Source organism: Puma concolor, chromosome A3, assembly GCF_028749965.1.
Source record: "Puma concolor isolate L17-30 chromosome A3, mPumCon1.1.hap2, whole genome shotgun sequence".
NCBI classification, from domain to species: domain Eukaryota; kingdom Metazoa; phylum Chordata; class Mammalia; order Carnivora; family Felidae; genus Puma; species Puma concolor.
Window position 1 is genome coordinate 40,622,664 of NC_141669.1, and position 21,691 is coordinate 40,644,354.

General features: G+C 42.5%; 1 protein-coding gene across 1 annotated transcript in view; it reads right to left on the reverse strand.

The window, feature by feature from the left end:
* Positions 1-1,510: 1,510 nt before the first annotated feature.
* The window catches only part of USP39 (ubiquitin specific peptidase 39), a 34,256-nt gene continuing 14,075 nt past the window's right edge, over positions 1,511-21,691 (reverse strand). The window contains exons 6-13 of the mRNA XM_025931921.2: positions 20,616-20,841; positions 18,752-18,829; positions 16,976-17,043; positions 16,066-16,254; positions 12,051-12,193; positions 5,626-5,761; positions 3,089-3,175; positions 1,511-2,018 (exon numbers count right to left, since the gene is read on the reverse strand). Coding sequence (XP_025787706.1) covers positions 1,971-2,018; positions 3,089-3,175; positions 5,626-5,761; positions 12,051-12,193; positions 16,066-16,254; positions 16,976-17,043; positions 18,752-18,829; positions 20,616-20,841 — 975 coding nt within the window. The 3' untranslated portion in view covers positions 1,511-1,970. The remainder of the gene's footprint in view (positions 2,019-3,088; positions 3,176-5,625; positions 5,762-12,050; positions 12,194-16,065; positions 16,255-16,975; positions 17,044-18,751; positions 18,830-20,615; positions 20,842-21,691) is intronic.

The following is a 21,691-nucleotide window of genomic DNA, read 5'->3' on the forward strand; positions in this document are numbered from 1 at the left end:
GAAGCAGGCTTCAGGCTCCGAGCCATCAGCCCAGAGCCTGACGCGGGGCTCGAACCCACAGACCGCGAGATCGTGACCTGAGCCGAGGTCGGACGCTCAACCAACTGAGCTACCCAGGCGCCCCTCCACTTTCATTTTATAAACCACGTGTTGGAAATTAACTTCACAATTTAGTCTTTAGGTAACAGAATATTCAGTGGGACTATGACTGGATCAGAAGAGTAACCGATATAGCCATCGGTTGATACAGGACTCTTAGGACGTCTCATTTTGGGAAAGGTTGAAAACTTATTCACTTGTAAGAAGGGGAGCAGTTTTTTGTTAGGCAGAAATACAGAATTGTTTTGCTGCTGTTGCATAGGAGTTCAAATGTGCATAAATGGAAGCTGAGTCATCGAGGGGTGGACTGTACCTATTACCAATTTAGTGCCTCTCAACTCCAAATTCAACCCTTTTTGCCTGCTCTGTGAAGGTGAATTCGAGCCCTTTAGATTTTTCCTTGCCAGCTGCCATCAATGCTTTGTCTAAAGAGGGTGCTGGAGACAGCCTACAGGAACACAGGGCTCTGCGTCCCAGTTCCAGTGTGCTCACTCGAAAGCAACACGTGCAGCCTTCTCCAGCAGCAGGCTGTCGTGGTGCTCGCAGTCTCCGGTGCCTGGCTCCTACAGTACACACCAGCTTCACCCAGCACTCCTCTCCTCCTCAGGTAGTTTAGAAGAGGAGTGAGACGCCTCCCCATAAACGCACTAGAAAGACCTCTGACAGGTTCCAGCCGTCAGACTTTCAGCAAGATCTGGATCTCAGCCTCAGACACCATGTCAGCCCCAGGTAGCAGCTGTTCCTTATACCTGCTATTCCTACATTCTTCAGAGTTCTCGTTACCAGCCAATCCCTCGTTACTTCAATCCCCGGTTACAGTTAATAATTCTTGAAATTAAGCTTTCCCTGATCAAGTTACTGAATGGTTTCTCTCTTCTAACTGGACCTGGACTAAGGTGGCACTAGCTCAGACTAGACAGTGGAAGAGTTGATGAAAGTAGGGAGATTCAAGAGACACAAGATTAAATTGACAGGACTTGGTAATAGATTAGACTAGGAAAATGGGGGCAGGGGGAGGAGGACTCCTGCATAAATGTCCAGTTTATACAACTAAATGAAGGTGAACCTTTCTCCAGACTGTTCCTAATCAATGACTGAACTTGAAGAAAGCCATCTCTGAATCATTCTTCTGACCAGCACTCTTTGCTCTGGGCTCCCCATTGGCCTGGCTGAGGCTTTCTCAGAATTGTACTGCAGTCAGATGCTCTTCCTACCTTCCTTTCTTCCCTCCTCCCTCACACACCCCTGCACTGTAGGCTGAAACCACCTACCTCCAGACATCGAGCTAGGCAAAATAACTCACTGCTTTTAGTCAGCTATTTCGTTACCTAGAGACAAACTGCATCCCAAATGACAAAGCACCCGCAAGCAGATAAATAGCCTAAGGGAAGGATATAAAACAAGAGGCTGGTTTAAAAACAGGAAAACATTTAATCCACTCCAAAAAACACATCAGGAACCACGGGAAAAATACCTATGATGGAAGAAGGATGTTGCTGGCTTCATGCTCTTATTCCTAGAATCCTGAGGCTCTGATGCTTAGAAGATATTATCTGGTCCTTCAGCTACTCCCAGATACCCAGAAATAAATAACACACATCTGTAAAAAGAGTTCTGGCCTGCTGAAGCTAGGGGGAGCTAGACAGAAAGGAGAAAGGAGCATCGATCTATAATCACCTGATGAAAGAGCAGCCGGGTGGCAGCCCAGAGCCATCCCAGGTGGGCGGGCCCCTCTGACGCTCTGATGTGAACCAGAACCCACAAAACGGGTTGGCCCAGGGAATGTGCCAGTCGGCCTACGTTCAGCAATAACTCTGATACTACTACATCTTCAGCCAAAGCCCCAGGGAGCAAAGCCCTAAACTCCTCCTTCAAGCCCCCTGCTGGTTGGTCTCATCATTATCTCGCCTCTTCCAAATCTGTAAGAAATTAATACAACAGACATGAAGTAGCTGGCATTCATCCACACATATCTATCAAGTACCTCTCCTACCCTAAGCAATGGACAACCTGTCCCTCCACTTCCATATCTGTATGTCCCCTGAAACTAACCCGTAATAATCTTTCAGAAAAGTCCCTTTTGCTTCTCTCCTCACTTTCCATCCCAAACTCACTTTCTAAAAATGAACTCGTAATTAAGCCTATAACCATAGACAAAGTCATTAAAGAAAGAGTTATCTCTAGGGGCGCCTGGGTGGCTCAGCTGGTTAAGCGTCCGACTTCAGCTCAGGTCACGATCTCACAGTCCATAAGTTCAAGCCCCGCGTCAGGCTCTGTGCTGACAGCTCAGAGCCTGGAGCCTGCTTCAGATTCTGTGTCTCCCTCTCTCTCTCTGCCCCTCCCCTGCTCATGCTCTCTCTGTCTCAAAAATAAATAAAAACATTAAAAACTTAAAAAAAAAAAAAAGACTTATTTCTAGAATGAAAAGCGTCTCCCTTCCTTTTTATAAGGCTATTGCTTTTTCTTAGTCTCAGTCTTCCTTCTTTGTTAGGTACCAGAACGGTTATAAGAAGTAGAGATACTCTGCTCCACGAGTTCTCAATCCAATAGAGAAGACAGTTAAAATAAGGTTGGTGTTCTAGTAAAGACATGCAGAAAGCGCATGGGGTCACAAAGAGTGCTAACTTGACTTAGGATGCTGGGGAAAGCTTGAGAGCCAACTCCTAGTTGGGTGTCCTGATGATTCTAAGCTCTTCCTCCTTGAAACCAAATCACATACCTCTGTAAAACTAACCTAGCCACACATATAACCCCCTTGCTCATCCATAAATCTTCTAAGATTCCCTGCCCTTCTCTTTTCTGACAATCCCTCCTGGGCTCTCAGGGCCATCTGATCTTGGCCCCACCTCACTCCTCAGTGCATCCCAACAGGTACCCAGTCTAACCAAGGCTTTAACTCAATCCCACTTCCTGCCTTGACTCACATCATTCCTCTCACCGGCCTCACACCCCGTCTGTTCAACACTCACCAAGTTCATGCCCAACCCACCTGAATGTAAGCCTCCGACAGCGTGATCATCTGGGGAAGGATGTCAGTCACCTGGAGGTCTTGTAATTCATACCATTTGCCTGTCCCCTGCAAAAAAGTATGAAGAAATGGGTTAGTCTGCTCCTTAAAACCAAAAGGTGTAGAAAGAAAAGACTGCAGCAAAAAGCGAGAAAAATCAGAACAGCCACTAGACTATCACTCAGCAAGAGTCATATTAAGAGGGTGCATGACTTCTGCTGCCATCATTCAATTTAAAGAGTTCTTGGGGTGCTGATCTTGGCAAACTCAATCCCTGCCTTGGATTCCTCGAAGTACAGTGGAGTCTCCCAACACTTTTAAGAATTTAGATGGGGAGGGGCGCCTGGGTGGCTCACTCAGTTAAGCTTCTGACTTCGGCTCAGGTCATGATCTCACGGTTTGTGAGTTCAAGCCCCGAGTTGGGCTCTGTGCTGAAAGCTCGGAGACTGGAGCCTGCTTCGGATTCTGTGTCTTCCTCTCTCTCTGCCCCTCCCCCACTTGTCCTCTGTCTCTCAAACATAAATAAATGTAAAAAAAAAAAAAAAAAAAAAAGAATTTAGATGGGCAATAAAGAGAAAAAAGAGGAAGCCCTCTACTCCTCACCTAAGATGACTCCTTGTTGCCCATAAATGTTAGATTAGACACAGTTAGGAGGTGCAATGTTAACTACTGGGAAAACTTAAAAGTAGACATCCCCACCCCCAATGCCAGAGAGCACAGCAACAGCCAAGAAAAGTGTCCTTCATGGACACTGTTCACAATAGTAACCCATTTCCTTTGGACTATAAAACCCATGCAGCAAATTCAGCAAAATCTACCTTACTTCATGCTGCCATAAACAAGGGGGAAAAGAAGTTTCTGGATTATGGCAGAGGCACTTCTGGAAGCTCACCTGCCTCATCCATCCAAACTTCAAAGAAATGCCAAAGACAGATACTACAGACTACAGATATTCCAGATAGTCAAAAGTTCAGAATATACAAAACCTTGAGCTTTTGTTAAAGCTCAAGATCATGTAATCAAGTCCCCATTCCTGTTTCAAGTAGTGGTTAAGAACATGGTGGAACTAATTATCTGGGTTCAAAGCCCAAATCTATCAACTTCAGATAAATTACTCAAACTCTGAGCCTAGGTTTCCTTGTTTGTAATTTAAAAAAAAAAAAAAAGAAAAGAAAAGAAAAGGTAGGTAGGGTGCCTGGGTGGCTCAGTTGGTAGGACATCTAACTCTTGGTTTCAGCTCAGGTCGTGATCTCACAGTTCGTGGGTTCTAGCTCCAGGTCAGGATCCATGCTGGTAATGCAGAGCCTGCTTGGGATTCTCTCTCTCCCTGTCACTGCCCCTCCCCCTCTAGCACATGCACAGGCTCTCTCTTTCTCAAAATAAATAAATAAACATGGGGTGCCTGGGTGGCTCGGTCAGTTAAGCATCTGATTTCAGCTCAGGTCATGATCTCACAGTTCGTGGGTTTGAGCCCCACGCCGGGCTCTGTGCTGACAGCTCAGAGCCTTGGAGCCTGCTTTGGATTCTGTGTCTCTTTCTCTCTCTGCCCCACCCCACTCATGCTCTCTCTCAAAAAAATGAATAAACATTAAAAAAAATTTTTTTTAATAAACGCTAAAATAGAAAAGAATGGTACCATTAACACCTGTCTTATAGGTGTATTTTAAAAGTACAAATAAGATGAACATACACTGAGCACTTGGCATACTTTCTAGTGCACAGTAAAATGCTTGACAAACAGAGCTAGTTATTATTAAACTCATAGTCCCAGACGACTAATCAAATAAAAACAATCTGTGCTAATAACCTGTGTGATACCAAATATATCTTAAGTACATGTTTCATCCTTTTCAGTTTGAGACAAATTCAAAAAAGTTTTTTTTAGCTGAAAGGAAGCCTTTAGACCAGTGCTTCATAAACTTTAATTATATACCAGAGGGTCTTGTTAAAATGTGAATTCTGATTCAGTTGGTTTGGGTGGAGCCTAAGATTCCGCATTTCTAGTGAGTTCTCATATGATGTCAATGCTGCTAGAAAGAGGATTCACTCCACTTCAGGTGGTAAGGCTCTAGTCTAGGACAGTGGTGTTCAACCTTGGCTTCACAATGGAATCTCCTAGATAACTTTAAACATCATGATGCCTGGCTCCCACCTCCCGATAATCTAATGCAGTCTCTTAACTCTGACTGACATTTTGAGCCAGATAAATTAATTGTTACGGGGGCTACCTATGCACTGTAGGATATTTAGCAGCATCCCTGACCTCTATTCCAGGTGAAAACCAACGGGCATAAATTCCATTGTTCTAATGTACTTGGCCTGGAGTGGCCCAGGCATCAGGATTTTAAAATCTCCCTAGGTGAGTCCAATGTGCAGCCAAAATTGAGAACCACTGCCTAAAACTCACCACTGACAGCTCTATTACTTGCAGAGCTCCAAAGTCAAGGTCAAGAGAGGACAGACTGAAGAGAGCTGCCCATTGAAATGCCAAAGGAACAACCACCATTTTTACCACTCACATGATGAAGCACATGGATCCGGTAGGAGCCCTCAGAGGGCTTGCCATCATGGACGATGTTGGCGATGAGGTCGTACGTGGTATTTTTGTGTACTGCTTGTACTTCTTCAGACAAGTATTCTCTCAGATCCACATTTCTGGTGATGAAGAAAAGAAAGCCAAAAGATCAAAGGATACAGAGGTTAGCTGTCCTACACCAGTGGACCACAGAGTTATTGGACCCTAGTTTAGGACCTGAAACAAGGCAGGCTGGCAGAGCCATGGAAGCCCAGGTTGGGGGAAATTCACATACTTTGCCACAAAAATGAGTTAAACTAGAAAGACTGGCTCTACAGGAAAAGTACATTTTAGAAGCACGTCTAACCACTAAAAAGGCACAGCCTAGAGTCCTTCAGATTAGAAATGGAATGAGGGCTCTGCCCCTTCAGAGCCATGTGTGAGTTTAAGCAGGTTACACAACCTAAGGCTCTTGTGTGATATGAGAATGAGCGTCACCATCTCCTCTGGGACAGTGAGATGAAAGGAGAGGCCAAGTCTAACACCTTACCCTCTGCCCCGTCCAGGAATCCCGCAGCCACAATGTTTGGGGACGCCTGGTCCCTAGCCTCTGGCTGTGAAGGGCCTGCCATTATGATTCTGTGAGTTGCCACTGTGCATGATCATTTGAACTATTTCAATATGGCAAACCAGGCAGACCAGTAGCTCCAGCACAAAAAGGGGAGTTTACTCAAGGTATTCAGAGTAAGAGATGCGGCTAGAACCAAGCCCTGGAGAAGCAGCAAGATCCAAGGGAGCCACTTGCCCTCTTTTCTGCTTCTGACAACAGCTTTGTTCTCCTCCTCCTTTGGTAGCCCAGCTTTCTCTTCTTTATGTGGCCCATCTTGGCTACTCCACAGCATCCTAATTTACAGTTCTGGTTGCCAAAAGAAACTACTGACTAGGTTCTTTCAATTGGGACTTAGAAATATCCATTTTATTTTTAATATCTCCACATTCACTTTCAAATATAGAGAAGCATTCTTGAATCTGGAATAAAATCTGCCTTTGTGTTTTATTTGTTGGATTCTATCTACTGCCTGAAGCATAAACACCAGTTATCGTGAAGTAAAGTGCTATGATAAATGTTAACTATGAAGATGGAACAAAGACAATTGTGAAGAACTTTCCAACAGTTAAACAGGGAGACAGAGTGACAGTTAACACAAGTAAGAGAAACTGTATCATGTTTCTAATCTCTGTAGAATGGATATGGTGCTGTCTGAGGTACCACCACTCAAAATATGAAATACAATAACATCATCTCTGAAGGATTCACAAGAAATGGTAACCGTGACCACGTATGTGGTCACATAAACTATGAATATACTACCTGTCCAAAATACAAAAACCGCATCTTTGCTCTACATAGCTTTCTATGTGCTAGTGATAGCTATTTATTTCTACAGGCAACGTACAATACAGATTGCAACATTTATTGTTAAAAGAGAATTTAAGTTTTCCTTTTTAATGTTTATTTATTTTTGAGAGAGAGAGAGAGAGAGAGAGAGAGAGAGAGAGAGAGAGAGCGCGCGCGAGCACAAGTGGGGGAGGAGCAGAGAGAGGGAAACACAGAACCTGAAGCAGGCTCCAGGCTCTGAGCTGTCAGCACAGAGCCCACCACACGGCCAGTGAACTCACGGGCAGTAAGATCATGACCTGAGCTGAAGTCTGACACTCAACCAACTGAGCCACCCAGGCGCCCCTATCGTTAAAGATAATTTAGATATGAGTCCCAAGAAATCCATGTGAACTCCAGATAGCCAGAACACCTACTGGATGCTAAGGGCTGTCTTCCCATAGTACCTTCTCCTCAGCTTTAACAACACCTGCCCACGCTTATTTGTCTGAACAAGTCCTAGAGAAATTCTCAGGAGTATCAATACTCATGTTTTCATGACTGAACCAAAACTGTTGGAAGTGGCAAAAATGAATGAATACACGTTAAATCATTTCATTTTAGAAACTAGCCAAAGGAGCATGCCACACTCACCTCCCAATCACAACAGTCCAATTTAGAAAACACCTCATTAGCTGGAAGTGCAACCTTAAACCTGTGCTCCCAAAACCCCTATCTCCAAACCAGCAGAAGGCATCTAATCAGTGCAAGAATGACTGATCTCTGGTAGTAAGAAGATGTGTATGGAATAAAACACAGGAGAAAAATTAGGTATGGAAAGGGTCCTTTTCTCAATCCCTATCAAAATAACACCAGCATTCTTCACAGAGCTAGAACAATCCTAAAATTTGTATGGAACCAGAAAAGACCCCAAAATAGCCAAAGCAGTCCTGAAAAAGAAAACCAAAGCTGGAAACATCACAATTCCAGACTTCAAGCTGTATTACAAAGCTGTAATCTACAAGACAGTATGGTACTGGCACAAAGCAGACACTCAGATCAATGGAACAGAATAGAGAACCCAGAAATGAACCCACAAACATATGGCCAACTAATCTTTGACAAAGTAGCAAAGAATATCCAATGGAAAAAAGTCTCTTCAGCAAATGGTTTTGGGAAAACTGGACAGCAACATGCAGAATGAACCTGGACCACTTTCTTACACCATACACAAAATAAACTCAAAATGGATAAAAGACCTAAATGTAAGACAGGAAGCTATCAAAATCCTAGATGAGAAAACAGGCAACAACTTCTTTGACCTCAGCCATAGCAACTTCTTACTTGACACGTCTCCAGAGACAAGGGAAACAAAAGCAAAACTGAACTACTGGGACATCATCAAGACAAAAAGCTTCTGCACAGCAAAGAAAACAATCAGCAGAGGGGCGCCTGGGTGGCGCAGTCGGTTAAGCGTCCGACTTCAGCCAGGTCACGATCTCGCAGTCCGTGGGTTCGAGCCCCGCGTCGGGCTCTGGGCTGATGGCTCAGAGCCTGGAGCCTGTTTCCGATTCTGTGTCTCCCTCTCTCTCTGCCCCTCCCCCATTCATGCTCTGTCTCTCTCTGTCCCAAAAATAAATAAACGTTGAAAAAAAAAAAAAATTTAAAAAAAGAAAACAATCAGCAGAACTAAAAGGTAACCGATGAAATGGGAGAAGATATTTTGCAAATGACATATCAGATAAAGAGTTAGCATAAAAAGTCTATAAAAAACTTACCAAACTCAACACCTGAAAAACAAAATAATCTAGTGAAGAAATGGGAAGACACAATACACACTTTTCCAAAGAAGACGTCTTATCCAGATGGCAAACACACACATGAAAAAATGCTCAACATCACTCATCATTAGGGAAATACAAATTAAAACCACTCTAAGACCGCACACCTGTTAGAATGGCTAAAATTAACAACTCAGGCAACAACAGATGTTGGAGAGGATGTGGAGAAAAAGGAACCCTTTCTCACTGCTGGTGGGACTGCAAACTGGTGCACTCTGGAAAACATGGAGTTTCCTCAAAAAATTAAAAATAGAACTACCCTACGACCCAGCAATTGCACTACTAGGTATTTATCCAAGGGATACAGGTATGCTGTTTTGAAGGGACACATGCACCCCAATGTTTATCACAGAGCTATCAACAATAGCCAAACTATGGAAAGAGTCCAACGTCCATCCACTGATGAAAGAATAAAGAAAATGTGGTGTGTGTGTGTGTATACATATATACATGTGGGGTGTGTGTGTGTGTGTGTGTGTACACACACACACACACACACACACACACACACACACACACACACACAATGGAATATTACTCGGTGGTCAAAAAGAATGAAATCTTACCATTTGCAACAATATGGATGGAATGAGAGTGTATTATACTAAGCGAAATAAGTCAGACAAAGACAAGTCATATCACATGACTTCACACATATGTGGAATTTAAGATACAAAACAGATGAACATAATGGAAGGGAAGCAAAAATAATGTAGAAACAGGGAGGGAGACAAACCATAAGAGACTCTTAAATACAGAGAACAAACTGAGGGTTGCTGGAGGTGTTTTGGGTGGGGGGATGAGCTAAATGGGCAAGGGCCATTAAGGAAGATAATTGTTGGGATGAGCACTGGGTGTTATATGTAAGTGATGAACCACTAAATTCTGTTCCTGATATCATTATTACACTATATGTTAACTAACTTGGATATAAATTTTAAAAAAGAAAAAATAGAAAAGAAAAGGGTCCTTTTCAACAAGTGGAGACTTTGGCTAATCTGGAACCATGTTACTCTACAAGTAATTACAGTGCATGAAGTACTTAAAGTGCAGGTTTCCAGAATTAGTCTCTAAAAGGCTAACTAGTTAAGAAGTTGCCTTTTTCTCAACTTCTCCAAAGTAAGCTTTCCAAAGGACAAACTACTGAAGTCAGTTACCAAAAACCTAAATGCAACCGGTAGCCAAATAAACATACCCCAGGTGCAACATAAAAGAAACCAATGGGTTGGGGCGCCTGGGTGGCTTGGTCGGTTAAGCGTCCGACTTCGGCTCAGGTCATGATCTCACGGTCCGTGAGTTTGAGCCCCGCGTCGGGCTCTGTGCTGACAGCTCAGAGCCTGGAGCCTGTTTCGGATTCTGTGTCTCCCTCTCTCTCTGCTCCTCCCCTGTTCATGCCCTGTCTCTCCCTGCCTCAAAAAAATAAATAAACGTTAAAAAAAAAAAAAAAAAATTAAAAAAAAAAAAAAAAAAAAAAAAGAAACCAATGGGGTAATGAATGATATCTCTGTGGTGACTGAGCAAGAACCATTATCAATACATAGTCCTCCCTCCCCGGGAACTGCCCTGGAGTCAAGAGCACTCCCTCCTACCAGGAACACACTGGTGACTGTGGCAATTCATAAGAGTCCAGTTCTGAAAGAAATCCCCAATACATGGGCCTTCAAAGGAAGGTTCTCTGTGGTCCACTCAAGGTGGCAGAGAGCTGGCTTCCATGGGCCCCAATTTCACTCTATTTATCACATAGACAAGATGCTAGTGAAGAAGAGTCTGGGAAAAGCAAGTAAGAGGTTCCCCTGTAATGCTAACTACAAAGGTTACCTCTCTTCAACTCAGATTCTTGGTGATCTCTGAACCAGGAAAAATAAAATGCTATACCTGGAAGGACCTGTAGGATTCATCTAGGCCAAGCCTCTCATTTTGCCCATGTGAGAATAAATCCAGAAAATATGCAAATGACCTGTCCAAAGTCACAAAGCTAGGATGGTACAGAACTCAGGCCTCTTTAATTTCAGATACTACCCCCTTAAACACTACAAAGAATTAAGAATTAGAACCATTTTCTTTCTTTCTTTCTTTTCTTTTTTTTTTTAAAGATTTTACTTTTTAAAGTAATCTCTATACCCAACATGAGACTTGAACTCACAATGCCAAGATCAAGAGTCGCATGCTCCACCTACTGAGCCAGCCAGGCACCCCATGGAACCGTTTTCAAAAGAGAAAACTGGCAGTCTTGATATGGTTTGGGGAACTGAGAAACGGAGAGGGACGGAGAGGGACGGAGAGAGAAAGAAAAGAAGGGACGAGCATGGATACATTAGAGCTCCCAAACTACTCTGTGAAGGTTTAAAAACAACAACCCTAATGAGCTAAACAACAAGTTAATCCTATCATATATCCACCCGAATCCTTCTCAATAAGACAGTGTCTTAGGGCTCCACTCTTCCTTACCTAAATGCCAGCACACAGAGACCCACACTTCCTCCTGCTAGCCCTTCCACCAGGTCTCTCCGGGTTCTCAGAGAGATCTTCTTCAGAGTGTGAAAACCATGTCTCTTGAGAACTGAAAACCAACTGTCTATCTCCAAAAGGATCTTGCAGATTTCTGAGTTAGAAAGTAGCAAATTAAAAGCATCTGGTACAACTCCTCCCAGTTTGCATTAAAATACTCATAAATGTTCATAAAGAAACAACTGCATGATAAACTAAAAATAAGACTACACATCAAAATTTATGTTTCTCACCAATAGAAATTAAACACATTCCAGATTTCACCTGGCAAAAAATAAGACAGAAGGACCCCAAGATGGCAAGACAAATCTGGAACCATCCCCATTGTCCATGCCTAACCACAGTATGCCAGAAGATGCAATGACCAGCAAACAGATGGACAGACTCGGGGTCATCTTCGAAGCCAGGCAGAATCCTACCTGTCCTGCCCTGCTTTCATCCAGTTTTCCCTATATGGAAAGACTACATTTCCCAGCAAGCAACAGGCAAGGAGGAGAAAGAAGGACTGCCTCTAGGGACACATCTATCCCTGAGGTCCCTGAAATATTTGTATCCTTCCAAGAACTCTTAACTTACATAGTGTATGTAGGCTCTATTCCCAGCAATCTCTAAATAAGACAGTCCAAAATTAATAATAGTATAAAAATATAAAAAATTTAGGCTCACTCTCCCTGAGAGTAAGAGAAGCAGGGTAATACTCACGTAATAGGGAAGTTGACAATAGTTGGATTCTTCTCCACAAAGAAATTGTTCTTAGTGAATCTCTTAATACAAAAGATTAGATACGGAGGCAGCTTGGTGAGCTGGAAGCGCTTTAGAAAGTTTTCCTTGTAGGTCTTATATTCCTAGAGAGAGAGAGACGGGGGAGAAGAAAATTATCAAATTAGTGTTGGAGTATCAGGACAGGGGCAGGAGTTTTGTTTTGGTTTGGATTTTTAAATATAATTCTGCCTTACACTTAAGAATTCAGAAGACACCTGATTGCAGAAGCCATGTTAAGATCTTAGGAACAGTAACACGACTAAGACTACCTAAAATACAAGTGCGGAACATGTTTAAGCCAGTACATGAACATGCTGCTGAATTCTACCCATAGCAATATGGGTATCCATTTCTACAAGGAAAACAAAAATGTCAAATGAAAAAGAGGAGTTATTAAAAGCTGCAGAATTAAAACAAAACCATGAGAGCATCACTTAATTCAAAATAAGGAAGAAGTTGCCGACTATTCAGTAAAGGCATACTGCCATGGAATTAGTACTTCTGAAGCAGTGAGGGCCCCTTCATCAATGAGGATATTCCAGAAAATGGAAGAACGGAAACTACAAAACTCTTAGAAGAAAACATAAGGGTAAATTTTCATGACCTAGGATTTGACAATCTATTCTTACATATGAAAACAAAATCACACGCTTCAAAACAACACCTAGACGGTATTTCGTCAAAACTTGAAACTTCTGTGCTTCAAATGGTACTATCAAGATGGTGAAAACGCAATCTATATAAGAGGAGAAATGCTTGTAAAATCAGACATCTGATAAGGAACAGTATCTAGATTATATAAAGCATTCTTACAACTCAATAATAAAAAGATAACCCAATTTAAAAATGCACAAAGGACCTGAATAGACATTTCTCCAAAGATGATATACAAATGTCCAACGAGCACGTGAAAAGATGCTTAACAGCATTAGTCATCAGGGAAATACAAAGTGTTGTACTTCACAAGTGTGAGATATATTCACAAGTGTTGTAAATTCACAAGTGTTGGTGAAGATGTAGACAAACTGGAGCACTCATACACTGCTGATGGGAATACAACATGGTGTAGCCACTTTGGAAAAACAGTCTGGCAGTTCCTCAAACAGCTAAACATAAGAGTTACCATATAGCCCAGCAATTCCACTTCTTATTCATCACTCAAGAGAAATGAAAACATGTTCACAGAACAACCTGTAGACTTTTATGGCAGCATTATTCACAGTAGCCAAAAGGTAGAAACGATCCCAAATGTCCAGCAACTGACGAATGGATGAACAAAATATGGTCTATTCATACAATGGGATCTAATTTGGCCACAAAAAGGAATGAAGTAGTGATACATGCTACACCATGGATGAACCTTGAAAGCATTATGCTAAGTGAAAGAAGCAAATCCCAGAAGAGCACATTACAAGGATTCCATTACAGGACATGTCCAGAATGGGCAAATCCACAGAGACAGAAAGTAGATGAGTAGTTGCCTATGGTTGGGGGAGACGAGGAGGTTGGTAACCAAAGGGTAATGAAAACACTAATGAGGAAAATGTTCTACAACTAATTGTGGTGGTGGTAGCACATGTCTGTGGATACAGTAAAACCCACTGAATTATATAACTTTAAGTGGGTTAAATGTATAGTGTATGAATTATATCTCAATAAAGCTATTACTTTTTTAAAAATCAAGTTCCCTTGTCACATGATATATAACCTGAGAGCACTGGAGAAATAAGCTTTCTGTCTCTAGTACACACATCATAGCTATACCTTTCAGGTAAATCTTTGATCATCTAAGGGTATAAGCACTACTGGAAAAAATGTCTTTTTTGTTGGTATCAAGTAACCTCTGTGTGGTTGAAATAAAATACTGTATTAAAAGCAAAACGTTTTTTTTAATCAGGTAAATGCTAAGAGATTTCACTGCCCACATCTGAATCTATGATCAAGTTGACATCAAAACCACTCTTTTCAAGAGGGAAGGAAACAAACCACAAGAGACTCTTCATGATAGAGAACAAACTGAGGGGTGAGAGGGGGATATGGGTGGAGGATGGGCTAGATGAGTGACAGGTATTAAGGAGGGCACTCATAATGAACACTGCGTATTGCATGTAAGTGATGAATCACTGACACCAATACAGCACTGTATATTAACTAAAATTGAAATTAAATAAATAAATAAGCATTCTTTTTAATCATCTCTCAGACTAGCGAAGGATTTAATACCTAAATGATGTCACGGCCTAACTTAACAAAGGTTTCTCAGGAGTTCCTGAGAAAGCCTGAGGAAAGACTTTCACCATGGACATAAGTACCACATTCAAATAGCAAGGAACGATTTGGCTTTGACTACATATTACACTGTAATAGTACTGTTAATCAATTTTATTGGTCTCAAAGTTTTATTTGTCTACATTGTAAATTTGTTATAATTTCATACTTGCTTACAAGCTGTAGGTGTAAGGAGCTTATACCAACATTTACACGCATACTAAGGTGGTTAACATAGAAGAATAAATTTAATCACACCATATATTAACTAACTTGGATGTAAAAAAATAAGCAGAAAAAAATAAAATTTGTACATATGCATTACATACGGTATCACCTTAAAATATAAAGATATAAATAAGGACATTGCAAAAGAAAAAAAAAGAATAAATTTAAGTCAATACTGAGGGTTCATGGGAATCTTAATATTACTTAAATTTGAACAAACAGTGATAAGAGGGACCAAGTAGTACGGCTGAAAAAGTCAGATGAAAAATCTGAGTCTAGATTCCTGGTTCTGACACTTAAAACCATAAAATAAACAAACTGAGCTACTACAAACCCTAAGGTCTCTCTTTCACCATCCCAAAATGAGTCTCTAAAAGACAGTGTTCGACACCTTACCTATCTCTGAGCGTGTGTGTACACACACGTGTGTGGGTGTGACACGGGCAGGTGCCACTGTACAAGGATATCCAGGGCTTGTTTTGCTTATTAAACTTGCTAACAGTACCTGGCAATGGACTTGGACACTGAACGGAAACAGAGATGGAGGTTAGTAAAGGCGTGTTTTAGGCGTGAGCTGCCTAGCTCCCAATTCCGCCTTTTCAAGGAAAGGCCCTGATTCACAGGATCCCTGAACAGAAAGGACACCTGATTCAAGTGGTCCTTTCAACCCACTAGGAATCCTGAAGCAGAGTAGCAGAAGGCTGGGCCTTGGAGCAACTGAAGTAAGGTAATGGCAGCCTGTGCAAGGGACAATCAATAGACCGCCACTTCTGAGAACCCTGTCACCCTAGTTCTGTCCTTCCCAAGTCCTGCTCTGTTCAAGTCTCCCTAAGACCTTCAAGAGATGCCTTCCAATAAAGTTCCTCTTTTAGTTTAGTGAGTTTTCTGTTGCTATTTAATATCTGAAAACAAAAGAAACTTAGCTAATGAAGAGAAAGAGCAGAAAGGGTTTGGAATGAGACATCAGGTGAAAAAAATTCTCCCAGTAAAGAACAGAAAGGATTAAATTTGTCTAGGATAAAGAAGGGAATTAAACTGAGAAACAGTTAACTCAGTAGATAAGAAGACACTTTTAACTTAATAAAAAGTAATATGATAGTAAGAACAAATTATTTCATCTATATTTTAGCTCTATTTTTTTCCACTTGAATACTGACACTACATTTTTTTAAAAATTTTTAAATTTCTACTATCCTAAATACCCGCTCCTTTCTCCATCCTACCCAGAGGCAGATGGCTGAAAGGAACATATGAGAAGTGTAAGAGAGGGCACTGCCAATCAAGCGAAGAGTTGGGGTGACCAGCTAGAAACAGCGTGGAGTTTGGGAGACTCAATACACACAATACGTTTTTAATAAATGCATTCCACAAACGTGGCGACTTCCAACTATAAAAAGAAACTGAAAAAAGTCCAGAGAGAGAAAGGAGCATCAGCAGGGCAGCTGTGCAAATGGACTACCTTCTCGGTGATGCCGTTGAATTTGGCCAGGATGTTGAAGAGCGGCACCTGAGGGATAATGAGCTGCTCCTTCTCGTCCTTGTAGAGGGGAGCGGTAGGGAGATCCAGTGTCAGGTACATGAAGGTGGACTCCACCATTGTCTCCTGGTACTCATCATTATGCAGCAGCTGCTCTTTTTCTTCTGCTGGCTAGAAATGAGGAAGAAGAAAAAGGAGGGAAGGAATGTGAGCAGTATGCATACCACCACACACACAAAGAAACAATGTTTTTATTCATTTTGTATCGGAGTGAAGACAGCGCCCAAGAGACTGGGCATTTCATGGACAGCATCGCTGCCTGGGTAGAGTAATGCAAACACTGAGGGACTTCCATCCTCAGAGAGATGGCTTTTTAAATTTTTTGAGAGAGAGAGAGAGAGAGAGAGAGAGAGAGAAAGCATGGGAGACGGAGAGAGAGAAAGAATCTTAAGCAGGCTCCATGCTCAGCGCAGAGCCTGACACAGGGCTCAATTCCATGACCCTGAGACCATGACCTGAGCCAAAATGAAGAGTCAAATGTTCAACTGACTAAGCCACCCAGAAGACACTAGAGAGATTGTATTTAAATACCAGACTATTTAAAACCCTTTTAGATGATCTAGAAGGCTTATCTGAGCTTTCTGAAAAATCACACCAGCACCACCCAATGGCCAGACCACTTAAACCAGCAAGACTTTTACCCTACTGTAACTGCCCAACTTAAGCGCACTGGTGCAACAAACGCACGAGGAGCTGTCACTTGACAAGCGTTTTTGGAGAACCTCATCTTGAGACAAGAGGCCTTGATAGACCTCTAAGCCTCTCTCTGTCAACCCTGAATCCCCTCAGGTAAGATAAATCAGGCCAAGAGTCAGTTTCAACCCCCACTCACCAGATCAGGATGAGGCAGCTTTTTAGTGAAGATCCTCATGGAACCCTGGAAAACATCAGTCACAATGGCTGTACAAACAGAAATCAAAATGCAAATTCTGTCAGGTTGGAAAGCATTTCCAGAATATAGTCCTAACTTCTAAATTTATGAAATAAACCAGCATTGTCCAGCTAAGACTCAAAGCTCTCAGTAAACACAGAAGTACCTTTGCAACATATACCACCATGGTACCTTCACCATTATTTGTGTAAATAATTACTTTTTGTCTGCCTTCTCCATAAGATACCCTCTAGCACAGGGCCTGTCCCATAGGAGAAAAATTAAGTGCATCTTAATGAATGAATGAAATGAATGATTTATAAACCCTAGAGACTTATGAATCACAGAAAAAATCACAAGCAAAACAAGATACATCCAAAGACTTTCCCATAACCTTATGCTGTGTGCAAAGGAAGATAAAGTCCACCCTGCACTGGACATAAAACAAAAATGCAGACTGAGGGACAGAGCAGAACAGAACCAAAGCACTGAGACAGAAAGTACAACAGGGTTCTAGAATCCTAATAGGACACAAGTTACAGAACTCAGGTTGAAGACACCTGGTAGAGATGGTAGGGCCATCTGGCAGAGCATCAGCCCACAATTCCACATTAATAAACATTAACACCAGCAGAACAGAGAAAAAGGACAAGGAAAAAGCTGCATTAGGTCTCCAAAATTATTTATCTAGCTCAGCACTCTCTAAGCTAACAACTATTTCTGGCATTCATGAAAACTGTCTAACTACTGCTATGCCAACATGGATGTTAAGAGACCATCGGACTGGGGCGCCTGGGTGGCGCAGTCGGTTAAGCGTCCGACTTCAACCAGGTCACGATCTCGCGGTCCGTGAGTTCGAGCCCTGCGTCAGGCTCTGGGCTGATGGCTCAGAGCCTGGAGCCTGTTTCCGATTCTGTGTCTCCCTCTCTCTCTGCCCCTCCCCCGTTCATGCTCTGTCTCTCTCTGTCCCAAAAATAAATAAACGTTGGAAAAAAAAAAAAAAAAATTTAAAAAAAAAAAAAAGAGACCATCGGACTTAAAGTCTGAGAATCAATACGGAAGCAAGCCTCATTTCTCCCAAGTATAGGCCCAGGGGAAGGAACTAGCTTTTACTCTGCTTTACCAGTCAACTTAGAAGCCAGGCAAACCATGCAGTGAGTCCTCTTCACATTAACTCTTGCACTGCCAGGAGACTAGCAGTCGACAACATGCTGCCCAGCCCCTCAGTTTGGAACTAGGTCAGGATTTTAGAGCATTATTATATCTATTTCCATGTATTAAACATGCCATTGGATATAACCATATCCTAATTTTTAAAAATGGAGAGGAGGGGCGCCTGGGTGGCTCAGTCGGTTAAGCGTCCGACTTCAGCTCAGGTCACGATCTCACGGTCCGTGAGTTCGAGCCCCGCGTCGGGCTCTGGGCTGATGGCTCAGAGCCTGCAGCCTGCTTCCGATTCTGTGTCTCCCTCTCTCTCTGCCCCTCCCCCGTTCATACTCTGTCTCTCTCTGTCTCAAAAATAAATTAAAAATGTTAAAAAAAATTAAAAAAAATTAATTTAAAAAAAAAAAAAAATGGAGAGGAACCTATTCAGGAATAAAATTTAGTCCATGTATACACAGACACTACCCTAACACAAAAAAATAAAAAGTTAAGAAAAGGATGGGAAGTTGCAAAGTGCCTATAAAAGGAAGCAAACAAAAAAAGAGCTGCCTTTTACAAAATAACATGACTTACTCTTCTTTTTCTTCTTTGTGCCCCCCAGAGCTGAGTGTAGAGCATTCAGAAACCAGGACAGAAAGTCAACTCCATCCCCTGGGAAAGAAGGAAGGGTGAGGCATTTTGAAGCTGCAAATTAGTATAGTCCAAACCATGCGCTGGCTGGCATGATGCCACATTCCTGGTTTTCCTTCTTCCTTTCAGGCAACACCATCCTGTCCTCTGGGCGTCCTCCTCTGTTTGGACATTAAATGCTGGCACTCCTCAAGGTCAAGCTCTTAGTCTTCTGATCTTTGCTCTCTCCCTGGGATCTCTGACCCAACCAGGACCTTCCATTATCATCTCTACTTCAAATGTGTATCTCACCACCCATCAAAAGCCAGTATTGAATTTCCCCTCTAAATCACTCCTTGGCCAGAATCTTGTTTATAAAACCTAAGTCTGTGGGGCGCCTGGGTGGCTGGGTCGGTTAAGTGTCCGACTTCAGCTCAGGTCATGATCTCATGGCTCGTGAGTTCCAGCCCCATATCGGGGTCTGTGCTGACAGCTCAGAGCCTGAAGCCTGCTTCGGATTCTGTGTCTCCCTCTCTCTGCTCCTACCCTGCTCACACTCTGTCTCTGTTTCTCTCAAAAATAAACATAAAAATAATAATAATAATAATAATAATAATAATAATAAATAAATAAAACCTAAATCTGACATCACATCTTGGCTTAAAAGCCCCTACTGTTGTCAGGATATAACCCATCTCCTTCTAGGGGCACATAAACCCGACAATCCAGTCCCTCTCTCGCACCTCCACTTCAGCTCTCACACTGTCCCCCGGAATCCAAGCGCCTGGCTACTGGCAGCCTTGTGTCTGTTCCTGGCATATCCACGCTCCTGTTGGCAGTGTCCTCTTTAACCTGGAATGCCCAGCCCCAACCTATCTCCTCTGTGCCTGGAACTCAGCTAGCTCTTCCTCCACTCTGACTCCATACGACCTCCCATGTGCTCAGCCAGGGTTCCCTGCTCCACACTCCCTCCCAGAGCATACTTCCCTTCCTCAATCACAGCGCTTACCACCCTGTGCTCACCTTTTTACACAACTATCTTCCCCACTAGAATGGGAGCTCCTGGAAGAAAAAAACTGTTGCTTATCCCTGCAGCCTTAAAACCTACTAGCAACAGGAATGGATGATGAACAAACTGACATGAGGCCAGAGGATACTGTATGAGATCCAGGTAGTAAGAGCTACAGTGTCCACATTACTCACACGGCAATAACTATTTGGACTTGGAGGGATGAAAACAGTCAAAACAGGTCATTGGAATATCTAGCCTGCAACATGACAAAATGAGAAACAAATGTGGCAAGTGCTTAAGGGTTGGCACCTTTCCCAGCCTCCTGGTTTTCCCCCAGAACCATACAGTTTAGTTTACTACATATGACAGACTTTCTATCCAGCTGAAATCTCAGGACTCTGAACAGGGCAGGCTGATGAAAGAAGAATCAGGAACATAATCATATGATGAACTGGATACTCACCTGGTTACTACAAGGTTTACAGCAAGTACAAGTAAATTTGCTCATCAAACTAATTTTGTTGCCCTAACATCAGAAAATATGAATGACTGGGGTGCCTGGGTGGCTCAGTCGGTTAAGCATTCAACTTCAATTCAGGTCATGGTCTCATGGCTCATGAGTTCCAGCCCCGCGTTGGGCTCTGTGCTAACAGCTCAGAGCCCAGAGCCTGCTTCGGATCTGTGTCTCCTCCTCTGTCTGCCCCTCCCCCCACTCATGCTCGTACGCTCACGCTCTCTCTCTCTCCTTCAAAATAAACATTTAAAAAAAAAAAAGGTTTAAAAAAAAAGACAAAATATGAATGACTTGTTCCTTACCTTGCTTGGTGATCTGAAAGGTCTTCTTGCTGCAAAGGACAACAGCCTGAAGCATCTCATGGGGAGACACGTGTGCCTTAAAATTTCGGGGGTTCCAGAGCTTTCTCATCAGCTCTCCAAAACGCTGGACCAACAAGAACATGATATCCCCTGGAGGACGCTTGATGTTCTTATAATTGTCTTCTTCCAGGAAGTAGTTCCGGAGAGGAGGAACATTAGACAAAGCCTGGAAGTCAAATACTTCAGCCAATTAATCCAGAGCCCCTGCGAAGGGCCCCCACGCACAACCCTGGGAGCCAAGCTCTTATAGAACCAGGCCTGTGATGGCCTCCAAGAGTCAAAAGGAAATGCTTATGTTTAAAGTTCACATTATTATAGAAACATCCTCTGTGCTAAGTTTCACATAAAGTCCAGTTGTGCAGATACTTTGTTTTGGATATGAAGTTTTTTATTTATTATTTTTTTTTATTTTAGAGAATTTTTTTTAAGCAATCTGTATATCCAACATGGGGCTCAAACTTAAAACCCTGAGATCAAGAGGCACCCGTTCCACCAAATGAGCCAGCCAGGCAACCCAACCAAGAAGTTTAAAAAAAAAAAAGAAAAAAAGTATTCAGACGCCTAGGTGGCTCAGTTGGATGAGCATCCAACTCCTGATTTCAACTTAGATCATAATCCCAGGGTAATGGGATTGAGCCCCGCATCAGCCTCTGCACTAAGCATGGAGCCTGCTTAAGATTCTCTCCCCTTCTGCCTCCCTCTCGTGCACTCTCTCGCTCTAAAAATAAATAATTTTTTATAAAAAATAATTCAAGTCCCTATTCACTGACCAACTTATTTAATAATTTCCTTCATTTATTCTAATTAGGTTTGTGACTATATTTGCATTCATAGGAATTAAAAGCTAGAAATCCAAACATTCCATTTGGCTAGGGCAGAGATAACTATCTGGAGGCCAAACTTCTCCCATCTCTCAAATGCACATTAAAATCTGGGCTCTGGGGGCGCCTGGGTGGCGCAGTCGGTTAAGCGTCCGACTTCAGCCAGGTCACGATCTCGCGGTCCGTGAGTTCGAG